At 40.5% G+C, this 12,842-nt stretch overlaps 1 protein-coding gene and 1 long non-coding RNA gene across 9 annotated transcripts in view; one reads left to right on the forward strand and one right to left on the reverse strand.

Annotated features, from left to right (window-relative positions):
- Nucleotides 1–12,842, forward strand: part of ADGB (androglobin) — a 118,340-nt gene that overhangs the window by 79,503 nt on the left and 25,995 nt on the right. For 7 of the 8 annotated variants that reach the window (XM_084777483.1, XM_084777489.1, XM_084777487.1 and 4 more), the window contains 7 exons: nt 410–547; nt 2,945–3,038; nt 3,774–3,908; nt 4,414–4,567; nt 7,983–8,170; nt 11,525–11,709; nt 12,428–12,627. In XM_084777483.1, the coding sequence (XP_084633609.1) occupies nt 410–547; nt 2,945–3,038; nt 3,774–3,908; nt 4,414–4,567; nt 7,983–8,170; nt 11,525–11,709; nt 12,428–12,627 (1,094 nt within the window). The remainder of the gene's footprint in view (nt 1–409; nt 548–2,944; nt 3,039–3,773; nt 3,909–4,413; nt 4,568–7,982; nt 8,171–11,524; nt 11,710–12,427; nt 12,628–12,842) is intronic. The other variant, XM_084777484.1, reaches the window with a different exon arrangement.
- The window catches only part of LOC311595125, a 350,591-nt gene that overhangs the window by 3,672 nt on the left and 334,077 nt on the right, over nt 1–12,842 (reverse strand). Inside the window, exon 3 of the long non-coding RNA XR_014778319.1 lies at nt 8,373–8,487. This is a non-coding gene — a long non-coding RNA (uncharacterized lncRNA). The remainder of the gene's footprint in view (nt 1–8,372; nt 8,488–12,842) is intronic.

Below are 12,842 nucleotides of genomic sequence, written 5' to 3' on the forward strand. Positions count from 1 at the left end.
AGGTCTGCTGAGGAAGCATACTAAGCCTTGTCATATGTACTCCCAGGGGCCCCAGAATTCCTCTGTACTTGTCACTGACCTGCCTGGTATGAACTGAGGAATCTTGAGGAGATGCCCAAATTCCTTCCTTCCTCTTAACATGGTCCATTTCTATTGTCACTATTCTGTTCCCTCTCAGTTCTGAGGGAAGCCTCTGGCTTCTTTCTGATGGAAGTTAAAGGCAGGTCATTAAACATCACAGCTTCCTTCCCCAGACCTTTACCTCACTCCGTGGACAGTGTGAAATGGGATGTTCAATCCATCCCATGGAATTTTACATACCTGAAGGCTTTCATAGCTGCCGGCATTAAAATTTGGGGGAAAGGATTAGATCTAAATCACAATCTAGCGTTTGACTTTCTTTTACCAGCAGAATGGGTAGACCTTAAATATTGTATGCCAATACATGAGAAGGAGTATTCTCCTGAGGAAATAGCTGCTGCAGTGAAAATTCAGTCCATGTGGAAAGGGACCTATGTCAGACAGCTCTTCAAAGCCAGAACACCAGGTATGGTTTTAAGACACTTGAAATGGACCCAAGAGTATAGGAATAAGTGCTTCTATAGTGCACTAAGGTGTTTTAGAGTCACCTTGCTTTACAGAACAGTTAATTAATTTTATCTATTAACCACTGAAATGCTCTGAGGCAAGGAGCTGGTCAGAGTTCATTTCTTCATTCTCTGAACTCATCAGTGTCTGAGACGTTATGCACAGATTTACTGAAAGGATGAATGTCAGGGCTGGGGCAATGAGGGAGAAGAGAAGCTTGCTGCACAAGCTTGAGAACTGAAGTTCAGATCCCAGATGCTACAGAAAAGCCATACAGATGTGGCAACCAAGCTGTCCCTGTGGCCAGCTGTCCATCCAGATGGGCCTCATCAGGGAGTTCGGGTTCTGCTGGAGACCCTGCCTCAGTAAACAATTAGAGAGTAACGGAGAAAGACACCTACATCAAATTTTGGCAGCTACATGTATGTGCATGCATGCATGTGTCCACTGCACACACATGTGTCCACACAGATGCACACATGCACTGATACTGCTCACTACACATTGAAATAGGATGTTTATTCCATGAATCATGGAGAAAATGACTGGCTTAGTTTTCCGAATCTGCTGTGAGTTTATTTCAGTCATGCCACGTTTGGTTGCAGCAGGTTCCTGCACATTTCTAGACTGAATTTCACTGCAGTGAAAGATGCAGGAGTGTCACAGAAGTGAATAAAGAATGCTGGTGCTTGTGTGCGTGCTGAAGCTGATGTTAAGTTAGGGGCAAGAATGTGTTTCAAAATGCTCTAACATTTGAGAAGGGAACTGTTTCAGGTATATCAGCTGAATTTGGAAGGAATAATGCCTGTTTTATCAAATCAAAGATTTAAAGGTGTAGTTGATCCTTTTCATCATGTAATATCTATTGACCATTTGAGAGGAAAGATTCATCTTTGATAGAACTTTTTTGCTCACTGAAACATTTTGTTATAAAATATCTCTATGGAAAACATTTAGTAACAACATTGGCATGTTTGCCTAAGGAGTAAAAAGATTTTTTAAGTATTTTTTAAACACACAGTAAATAGTCTTTGATAGAAACATATTACAAATGAAGGTGTGATAATGCACACGTGTATTTCCTGCACTCAGAAGGATGAGGGCAGAGGATTGCTAGTGCTAATTTGAAGCTTACCTGGATGACCAGATCAAGAAATGAGGTAGGCAGGCAGGCAGGCAGGAAGGAAGGAAGGAAGGAAGGGAGGAAGGAAGGCAGAAAGGCAGGCAGGCAGAAAGACAGACAGACAGGTAGGCAGGCAGGAAGGAAGGCAGGAAGGCAGGCAGGCAGGGAGGCAGGAAGGAAGGAAAGAAGGAAGGAAGGAAGGAAGGACAGAAGGAAAGCAGGTAAGCAGTCAGGCAGGAAGGGAGGGAGGGAGGGAGGAAGGCAGGCAGGAAGGAAGAAGGGGAGGAGGGAAGAAGGGAAGGAAAGAAAGAAAGGAAAGGAAAGGAGAAAGAAAGAGCAAGCTAAGATAGAAATAAATTATAATTACATGATTTTCACATTTTTCTCCATTAAAAAACTAATGCATTTATCAAATTCATTACATGGTTAAATGTTTATTTTTTCCTAAGTAGTAACTATTAGTCATACAGTTCTCTTTCTCTTTTTCTCCCCTGTTGTGGAAACTGAAAAGGTGCAAGCAATTTCACAACATAGTTCTTTCTCTCCACTCGAATCCATTGAATGGATCTCAGAGACCATACTCCAGTGACAAATACAGGAAGGAAACTGGCCAGGCAGACAAAGCGGCTCCCTTATATCAGGCAAATGCTACAGTTCTCACTTCAGATCCTGACCAGAACAATGAAAGAGCTTAGGCAGGGCATAAGAAAAAGAGAGTGGTCTTCTGACCAGTTGACTTTGGGATGCTTACCCAGAAGGCTGACCCCAGAAAGTTTAATTTAGGTATATTTAAGCTTAGCCCAACTTGGAAAAAAAGTTTCCTGGTGATAGTAACTCAATCACTAGTATACAACAGTTTAAGACATGAGTACGACTACATCAAAACTCTTATAAAGTGATATTTTCCATAAAGATATGCTCTACAGATGAACTGAGAAAGATGGGGTAGTCTCTGAAGGAGCCAATGTGGTCTGGCCATACACATAGCACTGAGGTCACTACTGTATTAAGCACATCTGAGAAACAGGTTACACATCCTTTTCTTTGAAGAGACAGCCCTGTGTGATTAACATCCCTGGCTTCCCTAGCCTTCTCTGTAAGTACAAGGACCTTCTGACTCCTTGAGTGGACTTCAAATTCTTTACTTGCAAAATGAAAACTGCAGAAGATCGTTGTTCATATGGATTTAATATTGTTGTTACTATCACTGTTGTTATTGCTATTGTTGTTTAGATACAAAGGAAAATACCACTGTTGCAGATACACTTCAAAAAATTTGGGCAGTATTAGAGATGAATATGGAGCAATACGCACTGTCTCTCCTAAGGTAACGAACACCTCTCAACCTAAAGATACTCCTAGGTCTCCAGTAAAGAACTGGCTATGTGGCCATAACGGACCCTATCCCAGATAGCTGCTGAGGTACTGTGAAAAAAGACCCAGCATTTGTGGTGCTTTTGAGGCTGGATGTATGTTCAGGCAGGAAGGGAGGAGCCATCCCTCAGCTCCACCCACTCCCACCCTGTTGTGGAAGATGCCACAGGCCTCCCTGAACAGTTATGGGAACCAGAAAACTCAAGAGGATGAAACTTCTAGTCTTATCCTCTTGTGGGTACCCTTAGTTTGTCGCAATCGAATTTTCCAAACTCATGGCTCACATTAACCTCACAAGCTCCATCCCAATCTCTAGTCTCTAGCAGGGTCCTTCAGTGGCCCTGACTCCATTTTTATAACTGCTTTGCCTGCTTAGCAGCTTAAACATCAAGCCTCGTTTCCCTCTGCGAGCATCAGTCATTCCCTTGCTTGGGAATTATAGTCTCCTTCAGTTACGATGATCAGACAACTTATGTGCCTTTGAAAGATGCCATTCCCCTCTGACCTGCAGTGTGCTCCTTCCCCCTTGAGGCCAGATGCAATGAATCACGCAGTGCCTCTTTGATGGTGACCCAGGAAACTTTGGCTTCTAGTATTTTAGTATTTCAGAAGCTCTGTCTTTTCTGTAGACAGAGTTCATTTGTAAAGTGCTTTGTCATTGATACTCAAGTTCTTTTTCTACTTCTAGACTAATGTTTAGAAGCAAGTGTAAGTCTATGGAGTCTTACCCATGCTACCAAGATGAAGAAACTAAGGTGGCCTTTGCTGACCACACTGTCAACTATGCAGACCAACCGCCAAATTCTTGGTTTATAGTATTCAGGCAAGTGGTGAACGGTGCCATTGTCAGATGGCATGCAATGTTCAGATCTGCAGTTTCAGGAACGAAAGTATGGTTAGCAGTAAAAGTACTGGCCTCTAGGCTGCTTTCATATTTGCTCACAACTTTTTCATATATGATACATAATTTTTTCATATATAAGATATGTCAAAGAATTTTTATCAATGTTGCTTATTTCAAAGTATGAAACAATTTATAGATTTTCAGTGAATATGTAACCATAATAAGTCAATCTGTTTCCACCAGAGATAGATAACATTTATTTCCAAGCAATAGCATATTAGGTACAAGTTATGAGTGGTATATAACATAGGCATTTGCATTTGTACATCAAAATAACACAGTAATAGTAACTTGACATGGAAAAGATAGGGCAAACCTTTCAGTTATTTGCAGCTTTATGTTTTTACAGAGATTCTTTGGGATGAAATTCTATTTCACGTTTTAAGAGTCTCATTAAGAAAAGCTCATGCTTTTGTAATTACAGAGAAACATTTTTGGTTCCTCAAGATATGATGTTAGTCCCCAAAGTATATACTACACTCCCCGTCTGTTTGCTGCACGTGGTTAACAATGACACAATGGAGCAGGTGCCCAAGGTGTTTCAGAAAGTGGTGCCTTACCTGTACACCAAAAACAAGGTAGGTGCAAAATGAATCCCCAGATGATAAAACAGAGAGAAAAGGCCTGGGCTAGACTGGGAGACCAGCAGCGAGCGCAGCAGCTATGCTTGCTGTCTACTGGGAGGAAAGGTGCCCTGTTTGTTCTAATACGAGTCCATACAGGAGGATACAGCAAGTGTGACTGCTGCCACACACTTTACATTTCAGAAGGAACACACTATGTGTGTCCTGTCCACTGTTGTAAACCACACCAACTTTGAAAACATAAATGGGTCCCAGGAGTTCATTTGGTCCTATATTCAAGCAGGTCAGAGGGGCGACTCTGTCTCACAGGTAGTAGCCTTGTTCGCTTAAGAATTTTAGGTCTAGATAGATAATTTAAGTTGATAGAGATGAGATATGACAGATACTGATTTACCTTTAGAATAGATAGGAAAGATGTTTTCATCAAGGTTGCCAAATTCAGGTAGCCAAAACATTATGAATGTAACTTTTTTTTTATATAATTCCTGATTGTTTTGTTATTGTTTTTAAAATTATCTCCATTACCTGTCCAGCTAGCCATCAATTAAGACATGGACACTTGTTATATTTTAAGATAGCCTTAGTTAACCTGGGGTAGTGCAGATATCAATCCTCTAAACTAGTACTTTCCATAGTAGGACAGGCATGGGATCCCTGTCTCAATCCCATGCCATCTGCTTCTAATAACTTCTATCAAACCATCTCTCATCCAAAATCCCAAATACTTGTTAATGTTCTTCATCTGGGCAGGATTCTCCATCCACACCGCCAGCCATGTGTTGTTTATTTATTTATTTGTGTTGGTGTGAGGGTGTCAGATCTTGGAGTTACAGACAGTTGTGAGCTGTCATGTGGGTGCTGGGAATTGAACCCGGGTCCTTTGGAAGAGCAGGCAGTGCTCTTAACCACTGTGCCATCTCTCCAGCCCGCCTTCTTTTCTTCAATTCAGGTCTCTCTTCTTTCTCCTGGTGGTGGTCCTTCTTCTTCCCAAAATTCCTTCCTCTTTAAGCCCCACCTGTCTGTCCCCTGCCCTCCCCAAGTGGGATGGCTTTTTTATTAAGCAAAGGGTGAGTCAGAAAGCAAGGAGTAATCAGCATCAAAATACATCAGCTTATCCCCCAATATCCCCCCTTTTCTGTCTAAATAAAAAAAGGCCATTTTTTATATACAGTAAGTACAATTGTGAAAAATTACAAAAACCAATTGGTAAGACTTACAAACATAATTTTTAATCAAAATGTATTTGGCAACCTTGTAGAACATATTGTCTATTCTATTGTGGTAAATCTAAAGTTTTGAACCTAAATCAACATCTATTAAAGCACACATATATCAACCTAAAAATATCTATCTAGACTTAAAAGTATCTTTTAAACTCTTAAAACAACTAAGCTTAATTTTAAAATTAACTATCTGGCCTTCAACCCCATCAGAGACTTGAGAAGGAATAAATTTAACTACCTAGGTAAAAGGGAAGTGTAGGTTAGCAGTTTTTAAAATGAAAAAATAACAGTTTATTGCCTGAATAGACACCAAAACTACATAACGTTGGCGCATCATCTTCAGTCTTCTGGCCCAGTATATCTGACAGGCATATTTGTGAAGCAGGAACCATTGAAGACTTGCTTACCCTGCCTTGGCAGAGTCTGGCCATCGACTCTGACATCCACTAGCATTCTGGTACCAGAAAAGCATGATGGTGCATGTGTACCTGAAAGTCATCAGTTTCCAACCATTACCATAAAATTCATGTCCTTCCAGGTGTTTATAAAACATACTATTCTAAAGTTTAAAACTACACAATTAATTTTTTATTTCATGATTTCTCAAGGTTTTTCATAAGCTAACATATATCTCCAGAGGGGAAAGTTATGCAATACTTCCCAAATATACTACATCATAGAAACCCATTTTCATAAAAGGTACAGGGTCCATATTTCACAAAAGATACAGGGTCCATATTTCACAAAACACATCTTAGAAGACACTACTGTAAATGGAAGCCCTTGTCATTTTCCTGCATAGAGTCTGACAGTCTTAACCATTAAATAATTTGTTCTGGCATTGATGAGCCATCTTGCTGTGATATCTCAGACATGGTCCCCAGCGATAGCAGAACACTATAGGGTATCTAAAACTAATGTAAAGCTGCATCAAATGTACCCCTGGATGCTACTCAACTTGGTTCCCCACCTGAAGACCTGATAAAGAGTCATCTTACATTGTGTGAAATCCATCAGCTCTGTCATTGTTTACCTGTGCATTTGTTATATGGAGTTATACTTCCTTATAGACTCAGGTTGGTTTGCAGGAGCCTGTTTGTTCCTTTGGACTTCCACAAGGCATGCTCTGAAGCCTCACAAGAACCGTCCCTGGACTTAGGCTTGCAACTGTATGTGCTTCTTCAGTTAAACAAATGAGCAGTTGTTTCCTCTACTCCTGTCATCATCCCTCAAAGACAGGACAATGCGATTTACAACACTGACCTGTGAGCTTTCTGAGAGTTTGTTTACAGTAATGGGGAATCTAACACAGGAATTCACACAAGCTAAGCAAGCATCCTATCATTTGAATACACCCTTAGTCCTAAGATGATTATTATTTTTTCTTTTTGCAAATTCATTTTACAGCCTGATCCCAGCCCCCTCCCTCCTGTCCTTCCAGCCCCACCTTCACATCTCTTTCCCATCCCTCCATCCTCTTATCTTCAGAGAAGGAAGCCCCCCCCCCATGGGTACCAACCCACCCTGGTACAACAAATCATTGCAGGACTAGGCACATCCGTCCCCACTGAGGCCAAACAAGGCAGCCCAGGTATATGAAAGGGATCCTAAGGCAATCTGCAGAGTTGAGATGGCCTCTGTTCTAATTGTTAGGGGACCTACATAAACAATGAGCTGCATATCTGCAACATATGTAGAGGGGACCTAGGTCCAGCATATGCATGCTCTTTGGTTGGTGTTTCAGACTCTGTGAGCCCCCATAGACCCAGGTTAGTTTACTCTGTAGGTCTTCTTGTGGTATCCTTGACCCCTCTGGCTCCCTCAGTCCTTTCTTCCATTCTTCTACAAGACTCCAGGAGTTCAACCTATTGTTTGGCTGTGGGTCTCTGCATCTGTTTCCATCAGCTACTAGATGAAGCCTCTCAGAAGACATTTATGCTAGGTTTCTGTCTTCAATCATAGCAGAGTATCATAAATAGTGACAGGGCTTGGCTCTCTCCCATGGGGGTGGGTCTCAAGATGATTATTTCTAAGAAGAATTTTAAATACAATGTTAATGGCTTGATGGTTCTTAGGGGCTCTTGGGCTCTATGAGGATATCGTAACATTTATTTCAATGAGCGGCCCACATATTTGAAAGGCTGGTGGCAATGTGAATGCTATGTGTGTGGTGCCTTCTGTTTTAGAAGGGATACACGTTTGTGGCGGAAGCATATACTGGCGAATCATATGTGTCAGGTGCACGATGGAAACTGAGGCTCATCGGCTCTTACAGCCCACTACCATTCCTCTCTCGAGATGCTCCATGCAACACCTTCACCATAAAGGAAATCAAAGACTACTACATCCCGAATGACAAGAAAATCCTCTTCAGGTATAACTACATAATAGAGAGATAAAGGCATTCTTTATAAATATTAATAATTAATATATAAATAAATAATAATTAATAAATATTAAGAATTAATAATTCTTGTACATTAAATTCAAAGTAATTTTATGGAAATAACTAATTAACAGTAACATTGGTAAATGGATACTGAGCACCCTGGCTCTGGATTCTGGTTCTGACATACCAGCACTTTGTGTGTTCTCCCCGTGTCTTCCTAATGCTCTTCCATTCCTTCAAGGTCTTCATTATGTTGATTGCATGAACTTGTTGTATTTGGAATCAAGACTCTCAATATATTCCTTTTAAAAAATTGCACCATCACCCCACATTCTTAATTTTTAGGTCTAGTATTTATTACCAAGGTAGTTACCTTTCTAACATAATATTTACACATGTGCTATAAAATGTGTGTTAGTTTTCCATTGGCTGTAGAGTAAAACTCAAGCTGCAGAGTCTAATGTTCCTTGTCCTTGCTCAGCCACCAACTTCTAGCCAGGGCTGCCTCTTAACAGAACAAAAAGTTCCTCCAGAAATGTGAGTTGTACACTTTTATTTTCTAGCACACTTATTTATTTTGAAATATTCCATCCTCATTTTGACACTTAATACTTTTCAAAATGTAAGCCCTTTGTATTGAAATTCACAAATATAAATAGCTGGTCCAGATGCCATTTTATGGTAAACATTTTGCTCAATGTATACATTCTAGCTGTGTCTTTGTGCATCAGCCTTTATGAAAATTAATACAAATGGAAGGCCAGATGCATGGACTTTCAAATAGGAATTAGCATAGTGCCTAATGCATAATTGGCCTACATTAAATTTCCTCTCTTTTTAATAGAAAACGTTCTTCTGCCTGAATTTAGGAATGCATTAACCATATGAATGCCATTCATAATCTATAAACAAACAGCCTTCACTTTGCTGTTGCTTCTTACGTCATTTCTCTCTGGTCATAGTTTACCATGTTTAAGATTGTAACAACGAGAGCAGTTCTGACATTAAGTACTATGTAATTATCATTTATTAATAGCATTATGATGTTTTTAGCTATTTTATTACTGCCCATACTCACTCATGTAAATACAGAGCCATTTACTTGGTTAAAGGCTGCTTCTTATTGTTAAAGACATGGTCTATGGTACCTAGTTTAAAAAATGCCCTATTACTTTCTAGGGCTTTATTATATTGAAGAGATCATGTGCTTTAAAAGTGCCACACCAGGGTGAATTGGTTTTCAGAAGAAAAAACTTAAGTCTTTCTGATATAATTTGCTAAATAATATACTTTGCCTGATTTTTCTTATAATTCCTATATTCAACTTGTAGAATATTAATGTATCACTCAGATGGCTTCCAGATGTTGACTTGAGTGAAAAGGGATGTAGAGGGTAGAGGGACAGACAGACAGCTCTAAGATAGTTCAAGTGGTAACCCTGGCAACAGCAAACACTTCAGCTCATTGCTCTGCCACAGCTGCCATGTTAAGGACTTGACACAATACTGAGTGGCTGAATGGCAAAAATGTCTCCTTCCACACTCTGAAGTCAAGTTGTCACCAGGGTGGTTATCTCCAAGGCATTCTGGGAAGAATTTGTTTCTTAACTTCTTCTCCGTGTTCTTTGTCTACTCACATTCTTCACTGTGTGGATCCATCTTTCAAATTTCTATTTTCCTCGTTATATGGTGTTGAATCATGTAATTGTTTCTAAATCCCACCTTTCTAAGATCATCAGCCATATTGATTTGGCCACATCCTTTAACTTTTCCTATGAAAAAATATTTTCACATGAGATGACCTTGTGAGGTTGCCAACATGGCTTTTATACAAAGAAGAGATAACAATTCAACCAACCATAAAGAGGTACATGGATCTAGAGAAAAAATATTTTACAAAGTTGAGGTAAAATTAAAAGACTTGGCTGATTGTATTTGCCTTGGGAAATGTCTGAGTGATGTCATTTACTTCAGGCAAGGACACAGGGCAGAAGATAATCCGTAAGGTAGTCAGTAGGAAGACAGTTCTCAATTGTAAATATCACTAACAACCACGTGACTCTTTGAGAGAGAGCTGAGCTTGGGGCTTCCATTTAGGAACCTTGATAACATTTAATCTCCTGGAGAACCCAGAAAACTGTAGAATGAATGTTGATTTCAATCTATGAATGAGAACAGAGCACTGCTTCTTTGACATGTGTGGGATATCAGTGACAGAGGGCCTGAGAAAGCAGACTCAAAGGGAAGGGACAGTATGAAGTTGTTCTACTCAGAGGGGACAGGTGTCTAGAGAGAAGACACCACAGGTCCCTCCAACCCTGCTGGACTCTCCCAAGACATCAGAAGATAAGAGCAGAAGTTTCCCTGCATCTGGGAGCTGCACACTGCTTGGAATTCTGCCAGTGCAAATCAAGACTCTGGTTAGTGCTGAGCAAGTGAGTGGGAGGCAATTGATGAGAAAAGAAAAAGGGGAGTGCCCTGTGGAAGGGTAGTCAGGGCACTGTGGAGAGCAAAGCGATAGCTTTGGGATTTGCCTCTTGTATTTACATTTGCTTAAAGTAACTGAAAGTCTATATCAAGGCCTGGACGTTTGTGAAGAATTACTGGAGATAGAAAACAACAGCAAAAATAAAAATATAAGAACCAGAAAGATAGCTCAGAGGGTCAAGTGCTTGCCATGAAATACTCAAGCATGACAATCTAAGCTCTATCCCAAGAATTCATGGGAAGGTGAAAAGAGAACCACCCATGTGTGCTTGCATGAATGTCCTTTTTCAATCTCAATCTCTCACCCCTCTCCCTCTCTATATCACATGTGCATGTGTGCTTGCATGTAGGCCTCTCCCAATTTCATTCTCTCACCCCTCTCCCTCCCCCTCCCCTTTCCCGTCATCCCTTTCTTTCACTCTCTTTCTCTCTCTCTCTCTCCCCCCCCCCCTCTCTCTCTCTCTCTCTCTCTCTCTCACACACACACACACACACACAAACACACACACACTAGAATACAATTTTTAATTAAAAAATACAGGCAGTGATGGTCATGTAACTGTCAAGGATGGTGGCTTTTAGGTATAAGTGGCTTCTCATCATACTTAACGAAAAGATGCAGTTCCTACTTGGAATTTTCTAATGCCAGAAACACATGCTACTGTTTTTCTCAACTGTGTGATATTGGCTTCCTTTGTCAAGGTCTGCAGTAACTAACATTTTAGCATTTCCATGGCCTTACAAAGCTGTTTTACTTTCAGGGGAGGGAATGAGAAAATCACACAATTTCTCTTACCGACTTAGGGGACAGATCAGTGTTCTTTCTCATAAAGCTGAGCCTTTCTCACAATAGGTACTCCATTAAAGTGACAGGGGCACAGTGTCTTACAATACAAGTCCGCACATCCAAATCTGATGCCTTCGTCAAGCTGCAAGTGCTGGAGAGCGAGGAGACCATGGTGAGCACCATGGGCAAAGGGCAAGCCATCATTCCTGCCTTCTACTTCCTTGGAAGTGAAAAAGCACTGAGCTCCCAGTGTAAGTACCTGTCTGGGGTGTCAACCGCATTCATAAACAGAGCCTTGTAGCACTGTGACATTTGAAATGTTTAAAATAGAAATCACGAGTTGCCACTTGACAAACACTGAGTTTGACCCCAGGGATGCTATTGTAATTATGTGTCTAAGTAGGATCCAAAACCAATAGATTGCTTAGGACTCTCCTTTCAAGATTGTACTTTGAGAATATGTATTTCTTAAACATGAGCCTGCTTTTGTTTTTTTATTTATCTGTATGTATATGAGTGTTCACCTACATGTATGAATGGGCACCGTATGCATGGTTGCTCCCACAGAGGTCAGAAGGAGGAGTTGGGTCTCTGGGAACTGGGGCCACGGGTAGCTTTAAGGTACCATGAGGATGCTGGGAACTAAACCAAAGTCCTCTTCAGGAGCAGCATGTGCTCTTTACTGATGAATCATCTCTCCAGCTCCACATAAACTTTCTCAATAACCTTCTCTAAGACTAGAAAACTTCAAAGACTCTAATGGGTTTTTTAAAGTTTATCTTCTTAAAATAAGCATATCCTTTAAAGTATACTATATGCTATTAGCATAGACTCTCTCTCTCTCTCTCTCTCTCTCTCTCTCTCTCTCTCTATATATATATATATATATATATATATATATATATATCCTATTACATCAGTAATACCAATGACTATCAAATATACTAACATACTGTTTCTCCTTTTTAGCTAGCAAGCAAATTCTCTTATCTCATACTTCACCTAAGAAAGAGCCAGAAGTGATACCCAAAAGAAAACCTGGCCAGACAAGTCAGAAATCCTTTAAGGGAAGACCCGGAAGTGTGTTGGTAGATATTGGTATGCCTCTGCTGGAAGACGAAGTTATGAGTGTACCCACTATCGAGGAAAATTTTAGCACAGGACAGCAGGTACATTAACAGAGAGAAAGAGAGGGAGAGGGAGGGAGAAGGAAAGAGAGAGGGAGAAAGGAGAATTGATTGAGGCTAGGAAGGTGGCTCAGTGGGTAAAATATACATAAGTAACTCCAGCCTGGAAGGCTGAGACAAGCAGGTCTCACTGGCTAGTTAGCTTAGGAAAAATGGAAAGTTCTAGATTCAGTCGGAGACTCTGTCTCAAAAAACTA

Source organism: Acomys minous, assembly GCF_964271855.1.
Source record: "Acomys minous genome assembly, chromosome: 3".
In the NCBI taxonomy this organism is placed as follows: domain Eukaryota; kingdom Metazoa; phylum Chordata; class Mammalia; order Rodentia; family Muridae; genus Acomys; species Acomys minous.